The sequence below is a fragment of the Rhyacophila brunnea genome, unplaced genomic scaffold (genome assembly GCF_057557595.1).
Source record: "Rhyacophila brunnea isolate RB1 unplaced genomic scaffold, BYU_Rbru_1.0 scaffold_1, whole genome shotgun sequence".
Lineage (NCBI taxonomy): Eukaryota > Metazoa > Arthropoda > Insecta > Trichoptera > Rhyacophilidae > Rhyacophila > Rhyacophila brunnea.
In genome coordinates, this window is record NW_028232751.1 from 41,172,133 (window position 1) to 41,191,627 (window position 19,495).

General features: G+C 34.4%; 1 protein-coding gene across 1 annotated transcript in view; it reads left to right on the top strand.

The window, feature by feature from the left end:
- Nucleotides 1-19,495, top strand: part of Best2 (bestrophin 2) — a 184,108-nt gene that overhangs the window by 16,290 nt on the left and 148,323 nt on the right. Inside the window, exon 2 of the mRNA XM_085944313.1 lies at nucleotides 11,242-11,352. Within this exon, the coding sequence (XP_085800439.1) occupies nucleotides 11,242-11,352 (111 nt within the window). The remainder of the gene's footprint in view (nucleotides 1-11,241; nucleotides 11,353-19,495) is intronic.

Genomic DNA, 19,495 nt, shown 5'->3' on the forward strand with positions numbered 1-19,495 from the left:
CACAGTTTGGCTAGCATGTTGATTAAAAAAAAAGTGGTGTAATATTCCAGCTTTATCTTGAGAGATTTTAAGTTGTGTGGTTGTCAAAAAACGTTAAGTCTAACGCCAAATAATGCGTATTTTTAAAGCCATATGTTTATTCAAACATGTTAGATCTGACAAGAAAGCCGCAATGTTGGCAACTTTGAAACCAGACTCGCCGGAAGAATTTTCGTATTATTCAACAAATTAGTCAGTGGAGTTTTGTTTTTTGTATCTTTTTTCCTCTTACATTCCACGAACTACTGTTGTTCGTTTCGATCAAATAAAAGTCTTTTCAAAAATCATAATCTACATTCTACAATATATCCTTAAGTAAAACCCAGTAACACCCCTAGGAAAAGTGCCACCCTTAATCAGATTTAAAATGTAGCCCTATTACATTAATTTTTATTCTCAAATGTATGCAAGCTTATTACCATTATTAATCAATTATTTTGAAAGTTTCATCCAGAGAATTTTCACTCATCTTAAGGCGCCAAGAGTTTCGATTGTATCCATCTCTGACACTATACATTGCATTAGTTGTTGGAGTACGCCGTGTCCGGAAACTTGTACGTATGCAGTTCACCGTATCACACTTCAACGTGAAATGTTATATCTGAAATATATGACTGTGTATTAAAGACCGTCCAACCTCTTTGGGTCGTATAGTACTGACATAAAATTCATGTACACTCTACAGGAAGCCAGCAGCAAACAAATTTAAAAAATAGCCGATATACTAGATTATTTGTTAGGTTAGGTTAGGTTTTCATTCTTGAATTCATGAATTTTGCCAAAATCAGCTATGAAAATTGAATTAATGTTCATATTGAATCTAATAAAATTGGAGACCGTATAGTATACGGTCATCCCTTTCTGAAAGAACGCTCACGGTGAACTGTGCCACGGTTTTACGTACAATTTATATGTAACCTGAGTACGCAGCGTGGAAACTGGAGCTTTGTTGAATCTTTTTGATAGTGTTATCTCAATATTTTGCGTTCTTGCTCCGTTTCTCTCCATCATCCTCTTTGAAATTTATGATTTTTTAAATTTGAATTCACACTACGTCTGACAGAAGCATGGCAGTCGAAGTACGCCGATGACGCTGCCTTATTTAACAACTCATTGAGGGATTTAAGACGATAGGTTACATCACAAGTCAACTAACGTTTCGTACGCCTGTCCCAATCCAGATTTCCCAAAGATTAGCGACTGGCAAAACATCGAGTGTCGACAGCTTTGAATACTTGGAGGTGAACATCACAAGAAATAAAACTTCTCAAAGATTGACTCGGAATGGCTGGGCTCGTTTCAATCGAAAGTCGCCATAAAGACTAATTTTGTTACATTTATAAAATTTGCGGCGTCGTGCTGCCAATGAGAAGATCTCTTCATATATAATTATCAGAAGTTTTGTATAAGCTTTTGTTACTTATTACAATTTTTAATTCTGCCTCTACGTTCTCCCCTCTCCCATGGGAACGATTAACTTAAGTCATATAAATTCATTCAAAGCCCACTTGAGTATATGGTGACATTAGTCTTGGGTAGCTTACTACTCCAGTGGGTCTACACACAAGGCGACTATCAGCGGCTATCGACGCTAGTTTACCATAAGTTTTTTTTATTGTGGCGGGTAATTTTTTCAATAAGTTAAGCGTCTAAACCAGTGGTGGCCAAACCGTTCGCATTGGATGATTACAAGTGGCGCATTTTATCTTTGCGCCTAAAAAATGCTGTTTTTAATTTTTTAGAACAGGAAAATGAACTATCTAATGAAAGAACCCTATTATTTGACATTTTTAGTTGATATTTGTCGCATATCCCATGTCAATTTATTTATTAACGGTTTATAATAATTGAATACAATAATAATTATTATGTTTCATCAAGCGCTCGAAATGGAAAAGATTACGAACCGGAGCGCTCGAAAATTAACATGGTTATCAAATTTTATGTGTATTTTATTAACATAAGTGTGCTAGATTTTTTTATTATATGGTAAATCTAGCTCAGACAGTCAAATTATTTTGTCCACGAGACGGAGCGATAACTTTACAGACTTCTCGAACCGGAACGGCGCTCCGGTGCGTTCCGCTCCATTTCGAGACCTGGTTTCATCACAAAAGCCAATATCACGTTTCAGTCAAACCATTAAATAGGCTATGTTTTACTTTTAATTTGTAATAAATTATTATTGATCCATAACGAAAATAGTTGGAACAATCATCTGTTTAAGAAAAGATGGTCGAAATAGCGGTTTGCTAAATTTTTCAAACACAGGTTTTGAGATTTTTTTCTTCCAAAGTAGGTACATTCTGCAATAATATTATTTATTCGCATACATAATATTATTGCTGACAGTACCTATATCGATAAAGTACCCTTGAGACCGAAATGAATATAATAATAAGAATAAATTTGATTTTAATTAATTCATCATGGACACTTCTGAATTCATTATAACCGGTGTATGGCAAAGATGAGTTTTGGTCCAATACAATAATTATTTGTTTTGTTACGCCAAAAAAGTTATAGCTTCTAACGCGCGTATATAAGTACACACACCAATTTTTTTTATCCATAAATGTACCCATGTTTTCCAAGTCTTTTATTTTTCAAGTGCTTAACGCACCGAAATTCTCGCAAATAAATATTAGCAATCCCCGCTACGATATAAAATATGTTTTGGCAGTAAAATAAATTTACAGAAATCAATCAAATTATTTAGCCACATAACAGTCTTCTTCCATATGTTACGCTATTTCAACTGCGATATACCTATTATGTATATTGTATACGTATATAACTGATTAGTTTTGTAGAAAACTATTACCAAGACCATTGACTAGTGTGGTTTATTATAAGATTATTAAATTTTAATCAACTTTCGACATACTTAGTCATAAACAAACGTAAAGAAATCCCTATTCAATGAAATTTACAAACCAGGGGCCTTATGTTGTAACTTGCGAGTTGAAGTAGCCCGGTCGACATGACGTCATATGACATCATTGTGACGTACTACCAGAGTGATAATAGCATTCGAGAAATTAACGCTACTCAAACACTGGCGTTATTCATTGTCCCCATACACAAATAGGTGTTTCAGCATAATAATATCTATGGTGAGCCGTGTGCTTGGGCGGCTCGCCTCGATGCGTGTTTGAGCTTACGTCACAATTACGTCATGTCGTCGGGTGACTACATGTCACAAGTTATAACATAAGGCCCCTGACCGATAAATTTAAGCGTGGCTACTTGTGTTAAGAGTTAAGGTGAATACCTTCTTCTGCTAGGTAATGTATTTAATATAATTAATTTATTCCTGTAAAATAATTTACAAAGTCTGCTGTATTGGTACCTAATGTCAAATCCAACTCGACCTTTAAGTAAATAAAACGCCGTCTTTAACTATTAACATTATTAAACACTTAAACAGTGCATTATCACCGCAAGCAAAATTTTTGATGGGATAGTTATTTTAACATACCTGCATTTTATCGAAAGCTAATAAACACACAATTAATAATACATAGTATAGTAATAATTAATCAATTATGTGCTATAACGTAAGTACCTACTTTGACAGAAATAATATGCATAGTGCGTATTGGCGGCAGTGATACTATAATTATAGTACAATACTATAATTTTAATTCAGTGAAAAATATAAAATACTATAATTTTACGCCAAATATACCAAAATACTATAATTTTAAAGGATTCAAGACGAAAAATGTTCCTGTACCTACGATATATTTTTCTGAAATACTATAGTTTTTACGCCTTTGTACTATAATCAGCATAGAAAAATATGGCAACACTGACTGGCGGTGACGTTCATTACTCTCTACCGTCTCTCTCTCTACCGTCTCTCTCTCTACTGTATCCTCAATTTTAGTTTAAACTTTAAATAATTACGATAAAATTAAGATAAAAAGAACTTTTTATATACAACGTTTTTAAATTTTATGTTGAATCATATAAACTTGACTTGACTAGCTTAAACGATCAAAAAAAATTGTACTTGATAGAAATAATACTGAAATGTCATTTTGACATTTCATATTGATTTCCATAGTAATGCACGTATATATTATTAGTTGCTAGGACCCCAGACCCCTAGCAACCAATAATGGTGGATTGGATTACGGATTTATTCCGAAATAAATTTTCATACAAGGCAGAATTAACTGAAAATGAATTCAATTCTACTTAAAGATGGCTAAAAGTATTAAAAAAATGCATTGCCATCGTGTTCTAATATATTCAGAAAGTTTCAAATGTCTAACTAGTCGGGAAGTTAGTTAAAAATCGATTGCAAGATTTTTATTGGATAAACAACCACCGGACAAATAAGAATACGACCTAATAAAAACGTTGTAAAATACTTCATTGTTTTAAAATAGTTTACGTTAAACATTTTTTACGTACTCTATTACCAAATTTGTAGCTTTTGCGAATTCTCGTGGTGTCCCAGGAGCCAGGGTTCCGCGGAACCCGGTTGGGAAACACAGTATTAGGTATATTGTTATATAAGTTAGTATAAACCCTGTATAAATACTGTACATTAACATTAAGATAGCATACGTGGAGTGATGTGGTAGAGTGCGGGTAAAGATACACGCGCTTATATCCAATCGTTGATAATCGCGCGCCCTTTGTCGAGTTTTCAGTCGAGTAAGATACTGACGTATCTACGTGTCTAAAGGTACTGACTAAATATTCATAGAAGTGATACATGAAAACTTTAATAGGCAATGAAAAAGAAATAAAAATACAGTTGATTAAAAACCACACCTTTTAATATATTTTTACTGTTACCTACATGATCTAATTTGAGTTACCCCATCTCTACCGGCCATGTATATGCAGCCGCGGTTTGTGCACGGCCGCCTTCCATGACGCTATAAACGTGTCAGAATGAAAAGATTTTAGTGCCACACTTCCTTGTCCCGAAGCGATGCTGCACGGGACTGATGTAGCAACCATGCACCTTAATCCTTAGAGCTTAAAGAAAGAGTTTTAGAAAATAAAAAGAATCTTGACTTGCTATGCCGTCATTTATATTTAATGACATGAAGTGTCCTCTGTACCCGTGTACTGAAACTACCTAAACAGAAGAGTCAGGAGTTGAAAGTGGTAAATCTAAGGAGGGATCGGAATTATTGACCTACCGAAAATTAAAACTCATTGATTTGAAAAAAATAATGAGTAATTAAATTACGACGAGGTCGCGGGCGATCGCTTGTATAATACTAGAGTGAATAGACTTATAAAAAGTCGAAAGTTAATAGTCACCGATGTCTTTATACTGGCGTGTTCATATAATCCATCGAATATCCCGTTCTGCATTGGCCAATCCAATTGTTTGTCATTTACAAATAATTCATTACGAACGTGTTGTTTTAAATTTACATTAACATTTACCCTTAGTTAATATTCAGAGCTCACCATTTGGTGGAACAAGAAACTCTGCAATGCGAATGGACATCGTGTTATTTCAGCCTGTCTTCAAGACTGTCGTTCACCTTTGTCGCAGTGACGTGTCGGGGATTCCGTGCAATACAGGCTTTGGAACCAATTAAATCCTCACTCAGCGTGCAATTCTTATTATCAATTCAATGACAAAAAAAATGTTTACAAGAATACAGGTTTAAAGTCGAAGCGATTATAGTGATTAATGATTATATAATACTATTAAAACAAAAAATGGTAAATAGGATTACCAATTATTAATTATACATTGATCATGCCCCCCACATCCAGAAGCGGGCCCCCAGGCCAGGATCTTTGGCGTCCCTAGTACCCATCCACACTAAGAAGCGAAGTGAATTACTTATAATATTAATACTATCGACCGAAAGTACTTGATGGAATTTGAATTTAAATTCTAATGGGTTTAAGTTTTGTATAGATACTCTAATGCAGTAGTCGGCAAACTACGGCTCGCGATCCACATGTGGCTCTTTGGCTCCTTGGGTGTGGCTCTGCCACAAATGACCACGTACGCGCTAAAACACTCAACATGTCTTCGAATATAACCATCCAGCAAGCCGAAGATCTTAAATTGGTTTCAGCTTTATCAATAGCAGTTAACGAGTCTTGTTACATAAACGATACAGCACAAGTTTCACGTTTTGTACGATTTATTTCATCTACAGGTCCTAAAGAACAACTTGTAGGATTATTGCCACTCAAATGTCAAACACGTGGAGAGGATATTGCAAAATGCCGTAATTGAGTGTATGGAAAAACATCATATATTCCACTCGATAAAATTGTGTCAATTTCAACAGACGGCACGTTAAGTATGACCGGCGTAAGAAAAGGGGTTGTTGCTATTTTGAAAGAAAAAAACCCCAAGATACTTGCTTACCATTCCATCATTCGTCAAGAAGAGCTTTGTGCGCAGACATTTGCAAAGCTTGGAATTGGTGAATAAAGCTTATGGATAAAGAATTATGGAGCTCTAGACTTGAACATCTCTGTGCCGATATAGACATATTGGAGAAAAACAAATGTGAACATGTTTCACAGCACAACTTTAGTAGTCTATTTTGAAAGTCCTGGAGAAGAAAGACATGATGATTTTTAATACCTGGAATAGTATTCCTGACCCATATGATCAGTTGAAAAAACTAGCGTTTGCTGTTATTTCCCTTTCCGGTCCTACATATCCATGCGAACAATCTTTTTCAAGCATGAACCTTCCCAAGAGTAAATTGAGAAGTTGTCTTATTGATGAGAACCTGGAATCGTGCCTGAAATTAAAAACAACAACATACAAACCTGACTTATCCAAACTTTTCAAGGAGATGTAAGGCCAGTGTTTGTCAGTCACTGTCATGATTTAATTTTATGGATACCTTACTTACAATTTAATTTTTATCAATAATTAAGATCATTATTAAGAATGATATCACGTTAACAGTGTACCTACCTATATAGTAAGATTAAGAAATTCTGCTCTCAAAAGAAATCTCAATCGTTGTACTGCTGCTATTTAGCTCTGTTGATTAATGAGTTTGCCGACCACTGCTCTAATGGAATAGTACAAAACTTAAATCCATTAGAATTTGAATTACTTACCATTTAATTATATCAGTCATCATACCACATCAAATTTCATTGCACAACCACATATTTTAGACTTTTTTTTACTATTAGAACAAATTTGTGAAGTGTGTTTAACTTACTTAGCTGGTCGAACAGTCACGCTGTCCTCTAGACTAGAGCCCTGTCACCCCCCCCCCCCCTCCCATGTGGCATTGATACCTTAAAGCAGGTCTACACCAAAGGTGGCTACGCTCCCCCGGAAAAAAATACAAACTTATGAGACAAGTGGTTATTATTCTACCTTTATGGCATAAAGTCCACTAAAGCAGGCTTGCGGGGCGCTCGCGCATTTTCTATGTGAATCATCGAAAATACAACGTAATCAAATACGCCAGCGCACACTGGATTTGACGACGCAATGGGCCCGCCTGCCCCATGAGTCACCGTTTTTTGGCTTCTCAGCGATACGAATTAACGAAAATACAACGTAGTCCATTCATTGAACACGGCAAGCAAAATCACGCTCCTCGAAGCGTCGTCGATAGATCGGCGAGAAGCCATTATTTAAGAACAGTGAACTCTTTGTTTAGTTATTGCGTGTCCGATATTAATTACAAGCCCCGAGAAATTTAATAATATTTTTATTGCTTTGTTATGAGAGACGCTGATAATAATAATTATTTTGTGCTCCTTGAGCCCCTTATTACATAGGTGAAGAGTAATGCGCGGGTGGGAGGGGGCCTACTCAGTAGTGAGCGCACCGAACGTTTTTTTAGTGGGCTTTATGCCATGGCTCAGTTAATTTTCTGGCGCACTCTCACACAAAAAATATATAATATCAATATGTTTCCAGAATCGCTTCGTTTATTATAGTATTACGACACTGACCTATCCTCTTGACTCTTGAGACTTTGAAAAAATGCTATGATGAATAATTAGTTTGACATCTGATATTTAAACGTCTAATTAAGAATATAGGCAATATTAATAATTATTGTATATTTCGCTTTAACACTTCGATTTGACACCCTTCGCCAGTTAGTAGGCAACGTACAGGCCTGCGATTTCCTAACTATGGACCCGTCTGTCTCCCGACGACATGACGTAATTGTGACGTAAGCCAATACACGCTCGAGGCAAGCCGCCCAACGCACACGATTCACCATAGATATTATGCTGAAATACCTATTTGTGTATGGGGACAATGGATAACGCCAGTGTTTGAGTAGCGTTAATTTCTCGAACGCTATTATCACTCCGGTAGTACGTCACAATGATGTCATATGACGTCATGTCGACCGGGCGACTTCAACTCGCAAGTTCTAACATAAGGCCCCAGGTGTATTTAATAATTATCATACCTCATCAACAAGATTCGGTTTATGTAATTAGTGATTGAATAAAATATAAGTGTAATAAAATCGTCCGGGTTTTGTATAATTTTCATTTTTTAAATTTTGAAATTTACTGTCATGAAATAAAAGTTGTTTTGTATTTAAGTACCTTCTACATCTAGGTTTAGAATATAAATCAACGATTTAATAAAGCAGACCTTCAAAAATTTTTGATGACGAAAATAAAATAGGTAAAGCTTATTTATCGAAATAGCTGCTATTAAATAATTGCCAAAAACAATGTTTTTTTAACCTCGACAGGACGTGCAAAGATAATTAAGTATTATGTTATTATCTGAAATAAATGATGTCTTACATTGTGGAGCCGCTTCAAATGATTCAAGATTATATTGTTTATATTTTTGTCATTACGCTTAAAGCTGTTATTTCACATTTCAAGGTGTATTTTTTGTGCAAGAATTCTATCGCTAACGTGAATTATTCATGTCGCAAAAAACATCGGCCATGTTTTAAATATGCGGGAAAAATTAATTTTACTTTCACTTTATTTGCACAGAGTTTCAAAAAAGTATTCTTATTATACATTCAATATATCCATAGCATTTTTTAAACTATGTTTTTACTCAAATATTTCTTTTAAAAGCGTTGAGTGGATAGAACCTTGTTCAATCTATATACACAAAACCGAAATGCATACGTAAATGATATTGAAACATAAAATATGATAAGATGCATAAAGTTACTTACTTACTACTTAGTCGTAAAACCCGCAGCAAGTGGGGCTCTCGCGCAAAATTTCAACAATAAAATACAACGTAATCAAATACGCCAGCGCACACTGGATTTGACGACGCATTGTGTCCGCCTGCCCCATGAGTCATCGTTTTTTGGCTTCTCGGCGATACGAATTAACGAAAATACAACGTAGTCCATTCATTGAACACGGCAAGCAAAATCACGCTCCTCGAAGCGTCGTCGATAAGACGGGCGAGAAGCCATTATTTAAGAACAGTGAACTCTTTGTTTAGTTATTGCGTGTCCGATATTAATTACAAGCCCCGAGAAATTTAATAATATTTTTATTGCTTTGTTATGAGAGGCGCTGATAATAATAATTATTTTGTGCTCCTTGAGCCCCTTATTACATAGGTGAAGGGTAATGCGCGGGTGGGAGGGGGCCTACTCAGTAGTGAGCGCACCGAACGCTTTTTTGGTGGGCTTTATGCCTTACGCTGAGGCATGGTCTAACTAAAAAGATCGTGACTACACGACGCGCAGATTGTTCAAATGACGCGTGCCGAACGAAACATAATTTGTCAAAAAAAAAATCAACATGCGTCCATTTAGTGTTATGTTTATTGTTATATTAATAATAATAATAATATATTCATTGACATGTTTTCTTCTTCGAATACATGGGTAACGTTTTTTAGTCATCTTTACACGATTTAAAAATATATTCCTCCGACGCCATCACAAAACAGATTGATGTGCTCACATCTCGAGTACCGGTCTCCGATTGGCAACGAGTGCGAAATTTCGTCCCACCTATTGTTGAAAATTATTTGCCGTTTCACTGATGTATGCTCTTAAACTGGCGTTATAGATCATTCAGCTCCATGGCAATCTCTGTCTGTCACACTTAGCATATGCATCCCTCTTGAGGTTATTCACCCATCTGAGTTAGGAGGACAGTGCATACAGGGGTTGCTTCATAAACTTAATGAGAGCTCTGGATCCACCGTATCTAACAACGTGACAGAATCTTCGCGCCCTCAAGAAATTTATTATTTAGGGTTTAATTATTGATTCGTTTTCGTAACCGATTGTTCCTCTTGATATGCATAAAATAGACGTGTTACTAATCCCTAATCACTAATTACTAATTTTCCAATGATTATCGATGTCTTAGAGCAGTGGTGCACAACATATTTGAAAGAAGGGCCAATTTATCCATTTTCTAATTTTTAATTGATCGCAGTAGGTAAAAGTGTTGAAAATTAATATAATAGACGAGACATCATTTTATTATTTTTAATTTAATAGTTACATATCAGCTACGCAAATCTGTCTCCACTCTGCATTACGTCAATATATATTTATTTGCACGATAGAACTTAGTTAATGAGAATTCTGTATTCAGTGAAAAATTTGGTGATGGAGTACTTACTTGTCGTTTTGGGCCGCGGTTTGTGCATCACTGTTTTAGAGTATGCGAGCGTTGCTTGCGTACGATATTTTAACCACTAATTAACTAAATAGGTTTAAATGTCATTTACTTACTTTCGATAATCTAAAATTATTGTGAGTACCGATTATCTACACAAGTACGAAATACAGGCGGCTCTCGAGGTGCAGTGCATAAGGCGCTTGCCTTCCACCCGAGAGTTTCTGGGTTCGATTCCCGGTCAGGACACACAATATTTATGTGTTTTTCCATACGTTTACCATTGTACTTATGTCAATTAAAAAATATTTTAATACTTATTATTAGTTATTATCGTGCAATCGAAATTAAAAAGAAGATAGCAATAATTATGATTCCCTCAGCTGCCATTCCATTTTGATAGTATTTTGACGTTATTTCAATTTAACGTAATTCAACATTCTGCGCATCTCGTCCTGAGGCTATTGATTAAATTAGCTGCAATTCATTTCGCATTGTAGATTAATTTGTAGCAAACATCACACACTATAGGTATGGAATTTATTTACCAAGAAGGCATACCTGTAATAAATATTTTTTAAACTATTTAATTTTGTTTTTTTACTGATTGCACTTTTTTTTCTTTTACAGATGGCGGGGAAGTGTTTACAAATTAGTATGGAGAGAACTATTAGCTTATCTAGCGCTGTATTACACAATAAATATTGTATACAGATATGCCCTCAACGAGCACCAACAAAGGTAATTATTAATTAAAATCACAACTATTATTTTTATTGGATTGTACACTAATGTAATATAATAAGTATTTGTAAATGATAGCCACAGGTGTATTTTCTTTTGGAGCTACATATTATTAAAATAGTTTTAGTTAATTTCTTTAGGCGCTGTCAACTGCCGCCAACCGTACTATAATTATTATAGTACAGTCTGTAACAACCCGAAGTTACGCGATAGGTGGATCCAACGAAAATCGCTTAAGTCGGGGTTCGCTTTGCATATAAATTTTGTTTAATTGGGACCAAAGGACTAACAAACACAGTAGTTTAGAAGAAAAATATTTAATAGAATTGCAGTTCTTTGTATCTGCATCATATTATTATTAATGTGTACAAAATTAGGGCGGCTCTCGTGGTGCAGTGCGTAAGGCGTTGGCCTTCCATCCGAGAGCTCTATGTTTGATTCGCGATGAGGACACAATATATTTATTTGATTTTCTCAAAGCCTGGGTGTTTGTAATTGTTCAAAATTACAAAACAACCGCCTTGTACGAAACATGGTTATAATTTTTGTTTTTTTTTTAAACGTACAGAATATTAAAAATATAAATGACTTATTTCGATGTCGATAGCTTCATAAAATCTAACAAATTCGTCTGACGAGACAATATCTTCTTTTTTTATGCAGAACTTCTTCGTAAGCAAGCTAATATTTTTTTATTCCTTGCTTTGTAGCTATAACGCGTGGGAGTCTATGTTTTCTAAAGTTTTAAGCCCTTTTCAATTGAGCTGAGACCTTCTGTCGAGCTTGCAATTGCCATGTGATTTTCTAGTGGAACGGGGCCTGAAGTAGGTACTACCAAACGAAAAAAACAAGAACCGCGTAACTCCAAGTTCGCGTAAGTTAGACTATTTCTGTACAATACTATAATTACGTTTCGCAAAAAAATGTATACTATAATTTTCCGCGTATAATTTTGAAGGCTTGAAGGTGAAAAGTGTTCCCGTACTATATATTTTTTTCAGAAATAGATAAGTACTAAAATATTTACACTCAGCATAGATAAAATGGCAATACTGCTCTGTAGTGTAAAGTCGCCTGAAAGAAAGGAATGCGATATCAGAATTCATCACGAACTATTACAAAGATTCACGGTACCTAGCATCATTCCATTCGAGGAGTTATTCGATTCTGAAATAAACAAAAATTGAAAAACATTGAAGGCAACCAGTGAAATTCAATTAGTCAGATCAATGACTTGATTATAATACAAATGATAATATTGGATATGTAAATATTTTTCGGTACATAACCATCTTCTTCTTCTTCTTCTATTAAGACGGTAAAAATGATATCTTTATATTTTTAACCCATTTCAATTGGTGAATTAATAACTTAATAGTAACTAGAAAAACGTAGCAGGTGGCTGGTGGTGCCACATGTTAACAATCTTGAATGTGGCTTAAATTATTTTCAATCTCTTCAATTTTAATCGAGCATATTCTTATAGAAATTTATATTTTCAGAAATAGCTCGAAAGTAATAAAGCGAAAACTCTGTTTCAAAACCTTGGTACAAGGCCACTGTCTTTCACATTTTATTAATTTGTTATATTATGTTCTCCCATAATAATCATGTCGAACAATCCATGGTTTTATCCAATAACAATTTTTACCTATTCCTCATTCTCTCAATAAAATGTCTGCATGCATATAGCAAATAATCATAAATTGTTTGAATTTCAACATGCACTGCATTTTCAGTCGACGCCATTTTGGAATACAACAGTAAATATTACACTTTCGATGCAACGTGTAAACAAAAAATGAATTCCTGGTGAATTCACTTTTGGATGATTCATTGAAATTGTCTCTTTTACACGCACCTACATACGCAATGTATTAGAACGATAAATTCAAATATACATAATATATACGAACTTTCGTCTTCTATCAAAAGATGAAAACCAAATTGCAATATGCATTCCTGTCTCCTGTGCCAATCCGATCAGACGATCGTCTCGAACATTCACCCCTTTACATACCGAGGTTGCGAAGATAAGAGACTGTGTTTCTACATAATATGCTTCAAATAGTAACCGTCCACATATGCCTGTACCTATTAGTTAAAGTAAATCAATTGCAAGGTTATATAATATACAAGTTTTCTACGTTTGGTGGTATCTAAAAGTTCTCTTGGGTTTTTGGCTTGTCTTTAAATCTCTCCATTATAGTATCAGCCAAGTAAATTCTCATCGTACATATATATAGTTACACCTCGAAAGCATCCACACTTCCGATGGCTCATTCCTTTCATTCATTAGACGCCGTAGGTAGACCAATACGAACTTTAAATAGATGGAATTAATGTGATTATTTATCAGATTATTTTATACCTATATATTTTATTTAACAATATACCTACCTATTTTTATTAGTTTTATTGCAATAAATATAAGTAAAACACAATTGGAACGAATCCGCATTATTTATATAATTTTAATGCAATTGAAAATCTTCATGGTTACTGCATTGCATTCTAAGAAAATCAATAACTAGCACTACCACCGCAATTCTAAATTCAGTGCCACGACCTGAATATAGTCGGCCTTGAGATAGCATGTTTCATCTCTATTTCAGATAGGTACATAACGACTGCATTATGTTTTTTTTTCTGTATAAATTCGAAACCTGTAACCATGCAAAGTCTCAAGTTAACAATCGTAGAATATATTATACCAAAAAGATGTCGTAATGTCTTACCATTGTTATTCTGATCTCTATATTTAGGCGATGCTCATTATCTGTATCATTTTGAGTCGAATAAAAGCCTTGTCGCGCATAGAAAATTGTCTCGACTGATATGTGAAAAAATCAACGGGTCTGGAAATTTGTGCGTATAAACATTTCATCGTGAGTAGGGATTCCAATCCCGGGATCCCGAGCTATTTTCGATACATATGAATCCCGGGATTGATAAACATAATCCCAGGATTTCGGGATTGATTTTTTTATCAATTTTTATGGAAAATAAAATAAAAGCGAAAATAAAACAGAAAAAATACTTTTAATAAAAAATAACTACATTAGAAATAAACTGAGTTCTAATGAAGTTTGATTTATACCCATGTGTAGGTTGCCGATTCATTTTATTTTTTCACATGAATTATTAAAAATTAGAAAGATTGGGAAAAAACAATGCTTCGCACTTTTAACAAAGTAATTCTACCATGATATCATACGTTTTACGGCAGTTTCATATTTGGCTGACTAATTAGATTTATGATGCGGAAAGGCCATAAGTACGTCATGATTATTTGCTTTACTATTTGAAATCTCGCTAATCCATTCATTATGTCTTTACTATCAGAAACAGCAATCTCATATTAAATTCACATTGTTATTTATATTACAATATTATTTACTCCATTAAACTTATGTATTTCCAAGATTGAACGTATACAATATTCACAATAAATGTCTTAAATAGTATAAATTATACTAGATTTATTTTTGACCGATTTTATCAATGTTATTTGTTGATATAAAAATTTTATATTAACAATGGGAAAAATGCCAATCCCGGGACCATTCCCGGGATCCCGGGATGTCAAATTGTAATCACGAAATCCCGGGATTAGAATTTTGGCTCGGGATTGGATTCCCTAATCGTGAGGTATTGTATATGAAATAGATGGTCGTATAGTAGGTATTGACATTAAATGTATGTTTAAATAATATAATTAAAAATGCATAATAAAAACCACAGAGATACAAGAAAAAAAAAACAAAATAGTTTATATATAATTTTGGTAAGTGCTCGTATGTATCAAGTCGTATCTATCAAATATCTGATAATAATGACATCGTTACTATCAGATATTTGATACCGATCAATATGTAGAGGTTTCAATAAACTCTACAACTGACGTATTATTGTATATGCCCATTTATGTAGCGTAGACAATAACGCGAACAGGAAATGACAGTTGAAATTGGGCATAGCTTTGAAGGAGTCGAATTCACGCGCGCAGCTCCGCGTAATACCTTTCCTAAATTCAAAATTCAATCAAGTAAAAATGAACTAAAACAAATGTGACAGTTATGTACTCTGTGCCGTGTATAACCCAACTTTATGTCGACAATATAAAAACCACAAAATTGCCATGTGCGTATCATTTAACTGTACCTACCCCGAAGTAGACCATAGCGTCACGCATTATATGATCAATGCATAAGATAATAGATGTGGTATCCTACTACCAAGGAAACCTTTATACGGCATCTATAAATATCAAATTAATTTGCTCCATTTTTCGATCTCAGTTTGATACGGCCATCTCTTTCCGGTACGAGAGCTTACAGTGAACTGTGATACGGCAAAATGTAACACGTATAATTTACATGTAATCGATTGTCATAGCTCATATTATTGAAGGTGTAGTTACGATCTTTTAAAATATGCGAGGTGCTCGCCTCTTACGATAGCACGAGCCCGTTCGAGTCGGAATCATGTAAATTTAGGTGTAAGAACAAACAGTTCTCCGGCTGTAGACGAATAGTAAAACTCTCTCCTCATTTGAATCTGTCTCAGACACTTTGCAAAACATTCATCACACCGAGGCAGCGAATTCGCTTTGGAAATGATTAACTGAGAGAACGGATTGCACAACACTAATCACGACAGATCACGCAACTGAAATTGCTTGACTAAATTTCCCCAACTAACAATTACAAGTAATTGCCATCATCATATTGTCAATACCATCCTCGTTCGGTGCCGTTCCGCGGGGGCAACCACGTCATGCGTCGCTCAGGGGCAGCAAATTAACGAATCGAACGCGATCATTACAAGTTTTGAACGCAGCGACGGCTTTCCATGAGACGGACGCTTGGCTGACATCTTAATTTTTATTAAATCACAACAGGACCTCCAAATGCGTAAGCGAATGTTAGCAAGGATGAAAGATAAGCAAAATAATATCGTTTTCACTTTTTAAAAACATACCTGGTCACTAGAGTTCGACTTCTATATCGAGACGTTCACGTCACTGCGGCCGTTTCTGGAACTAAAATCGTCGCCATACTGCTAGCATGTAAAAAGTGCGTGATGTAATGTGTCAATGACATTGAGCTACTTTACGCTTGTTGGCGAATTTACAATCTGCCTGTAAAGTCGCCCAGTGTCATCATCGAACAAGCTAACAAGCAGATTGTAAACAATCTACCGAGAAAAATTGAAAGCCGGTCCACTTTACACGCTACGCGCCGGCGTGTGGGACTACTGCGTCTGCGCAGTAGAGCGTAGTAGCGACCTCTCGGTAAAAAACGAATTACGTTCTGTCAAAATAGTCGCTAACTTGTTGGCTTCTCAGCGAATGGAAAGTTTTGTGTGTCATCATCACAATCGCAGTAGCTGAATCGACCGCTTTTAAATTCGCCCGTAAAGTAGCTTAATGCAATTGACGCATAATATTTTTTTTTCTCTTTATTTGGAAGCAATTGAGCTCTTCTCTGAATGGAAGGCTATTCTGCTTTACAATGGTTTCAGCGCCCTGACGTAGAAGTAAATATAATATAATGCCCAACACTATGTCGTGGTTTCTACTTCAAATAAAAGCAGAAAATATTGTACACCCTTTTTAGAATTATAATAACATTACAAATTTTAAATTTGAAAATATTCTGACGACTAATAAAGGAATCGTTTATAATCAGGTCGTGAAAGAAAACAAATGACAATCATTCTCGTATTAGTTTGGCAGATAAGTACCAGTGTCGTGTTTTCAGATTATATTTCGTTTAATTAGTGAGTAAATATCCACTGTTTTATGTTGAAAACTTACGACGATTTTGGATTTAAATAGTTTTCTAGAATAATAATGATTGTGATTTGTGATATACCGTCATACCGAGTACCTATATGGAAAGTATTAAACGACATTTCAATTAATTAGTGACGGATCGACGGAAGACTATAAAAAAAAGTATGGTGGCGGATAGAAAACACGATTTTGTAAAACGCATATTTCTGATTATGTCAATTTCTTTAAGATTATGCTGTATTCAAATTGTAAAGTTTTCATGAGTGCATAAATCGAACTGTAAATGTTACAAAATCAACAAACCGGGCTGACGAAAATAAATATCATATAATTTGCAAACAACCGAAAATGTCTATATTTTTGAAGTCATACTTCTTTTGGCGGGTTTGGGAAAACAGATCAGAGTATATTTTTGGCGTGTGACAAAGTTGCGCGCGCCGATGCAACACATAATTTATTATTATGATTATATTCATTTCGGTCTCAAGGGTACAAGCGCATGTATTATATTGGAGTGTATATTTATTTTTCATTGTAAATATTCTGTATCAAGATTTGAGTTTATATTTATGTTATTATTTATGAGTAATGAGTGAGAATTATATATCAATAAATAAATAAATTTTGTGAATTGTTAATTAGTAAATAATTCAAAAAATATATTAAAATTTGATTTTTTATTAATTTATCATGGGCACTTCTGAATCGATTATAACCGCTGTATGGCAAATATGAGTTTTGGTCCAATACAATAATTAAATTACAATTATCATGTGCTATATGAGACACAGATGAATCGCGTACGTTTTCGTCAACCTAATCCACTGTAATATTAATAGACTCAGGTAACGGCTAAATTTGTTTTGTTACGCCAAAGACCTATAACTTCTAACGCGCGTACATAAGTACACACACCGATTTGTTTGTGCATGTTTTTAATCCCGAGAATTTGAGCTTTCCTAGTTGGAATCCCGGGGTTACAAACCCTACCCATACCATCTCAATTAGCTATATACATAGTATTACAAGGTCATCATAATATCAAAATATGTAGTGCCTCTTAAGATCAATATTAAATTTTCGGCACAGTACCCCGAGGCAATCACTTAATCTAATTTAACTAGAATTGCTACATTATCATTTCTACTACTTATACGATAACTCGATAAATATAATTGCAAATAAATTTCATAATATATATCATAAATTTTGGGTCTAGGACAATTTGGCGCCGGGGCAACTGGACGCCACGCAATTCGAAAATAAATAGACGTTAGGTACTTATAGATACTTTTAAAATAAATATTTAATATTATTATTTATATTAAAATTATTATATTATGATTTAATAGTTGGTGAGAATTTAAATATGCACACGTAAATAATGGTTTAATCGTGCATATTATGTTTAAGTTCCAACGAAAAAAGAGTTTTTTATTTTTATATAAAGCCTTAGGCATGGTAATTCTCAGTCCGCAATAAAAAAAAATTATGTTCAGAGTAAAATGAATTAAAGCTACTAGGTAGTAGATAGAAACTGATTAAAATTCCTCGTTTACGTTCTGTTTACGTGTCTACGACAGTGCGGCGTTCAATTGTCCTGGCGTGCAGTTGCCCCATTCCCTAAATTTTGTACCAAACAATTGAAAAATTCCACGAATTTAACTACATTTTACTAAGATTTTTGCCTTAACTTTAAAGCTATATTAAAGAATAAAACGAACAGCGATGGACTTACCGCAAAATCACCAGTTTACTTTAGTCCAGTCACGATTTGGTCCAAGGGGCGTTCAGGAAAACATCTATAGGTATACAATAATGAATAAATAAATACGAATACAACCCGGAATTAATTTAGGTTTTATATGATTGCGTGAATGTGACAGATACAATCATATATATTAATTATTATCGTATTGTATCATCTATCATTATAATTTCTCATGTTACGATTTAGCATTGGTACAAGCGTTGCAAATTTTCTACTTAAAAATTGAAAAAAAAAAAAAAAATATTTGCTACCGTTTTCTAAATATGTAAAATCGTATTTCAAACCTAATTTTTGACCTAAGGTATACAAAAGCAGTTGTTACTTTAAAAATAAAAACAACGATAAATAATTATATAATTTATGAATATAAGTTAAAGTGTATAGATATAAACCAACGGCGTTCCAATAAGCGGTCCTTTTTCTTGAGTGTGTAATTTAACAAGATATTTAAGAGTTAGTCGAAAAATCTAGTTTATCACAAGTTTTGTTTTGTTACGCCAAAGAAGTATAACTTCTAACGCGCGTACATAAGTACACACACCGATATTTCTTTTACTATTATTTACTAT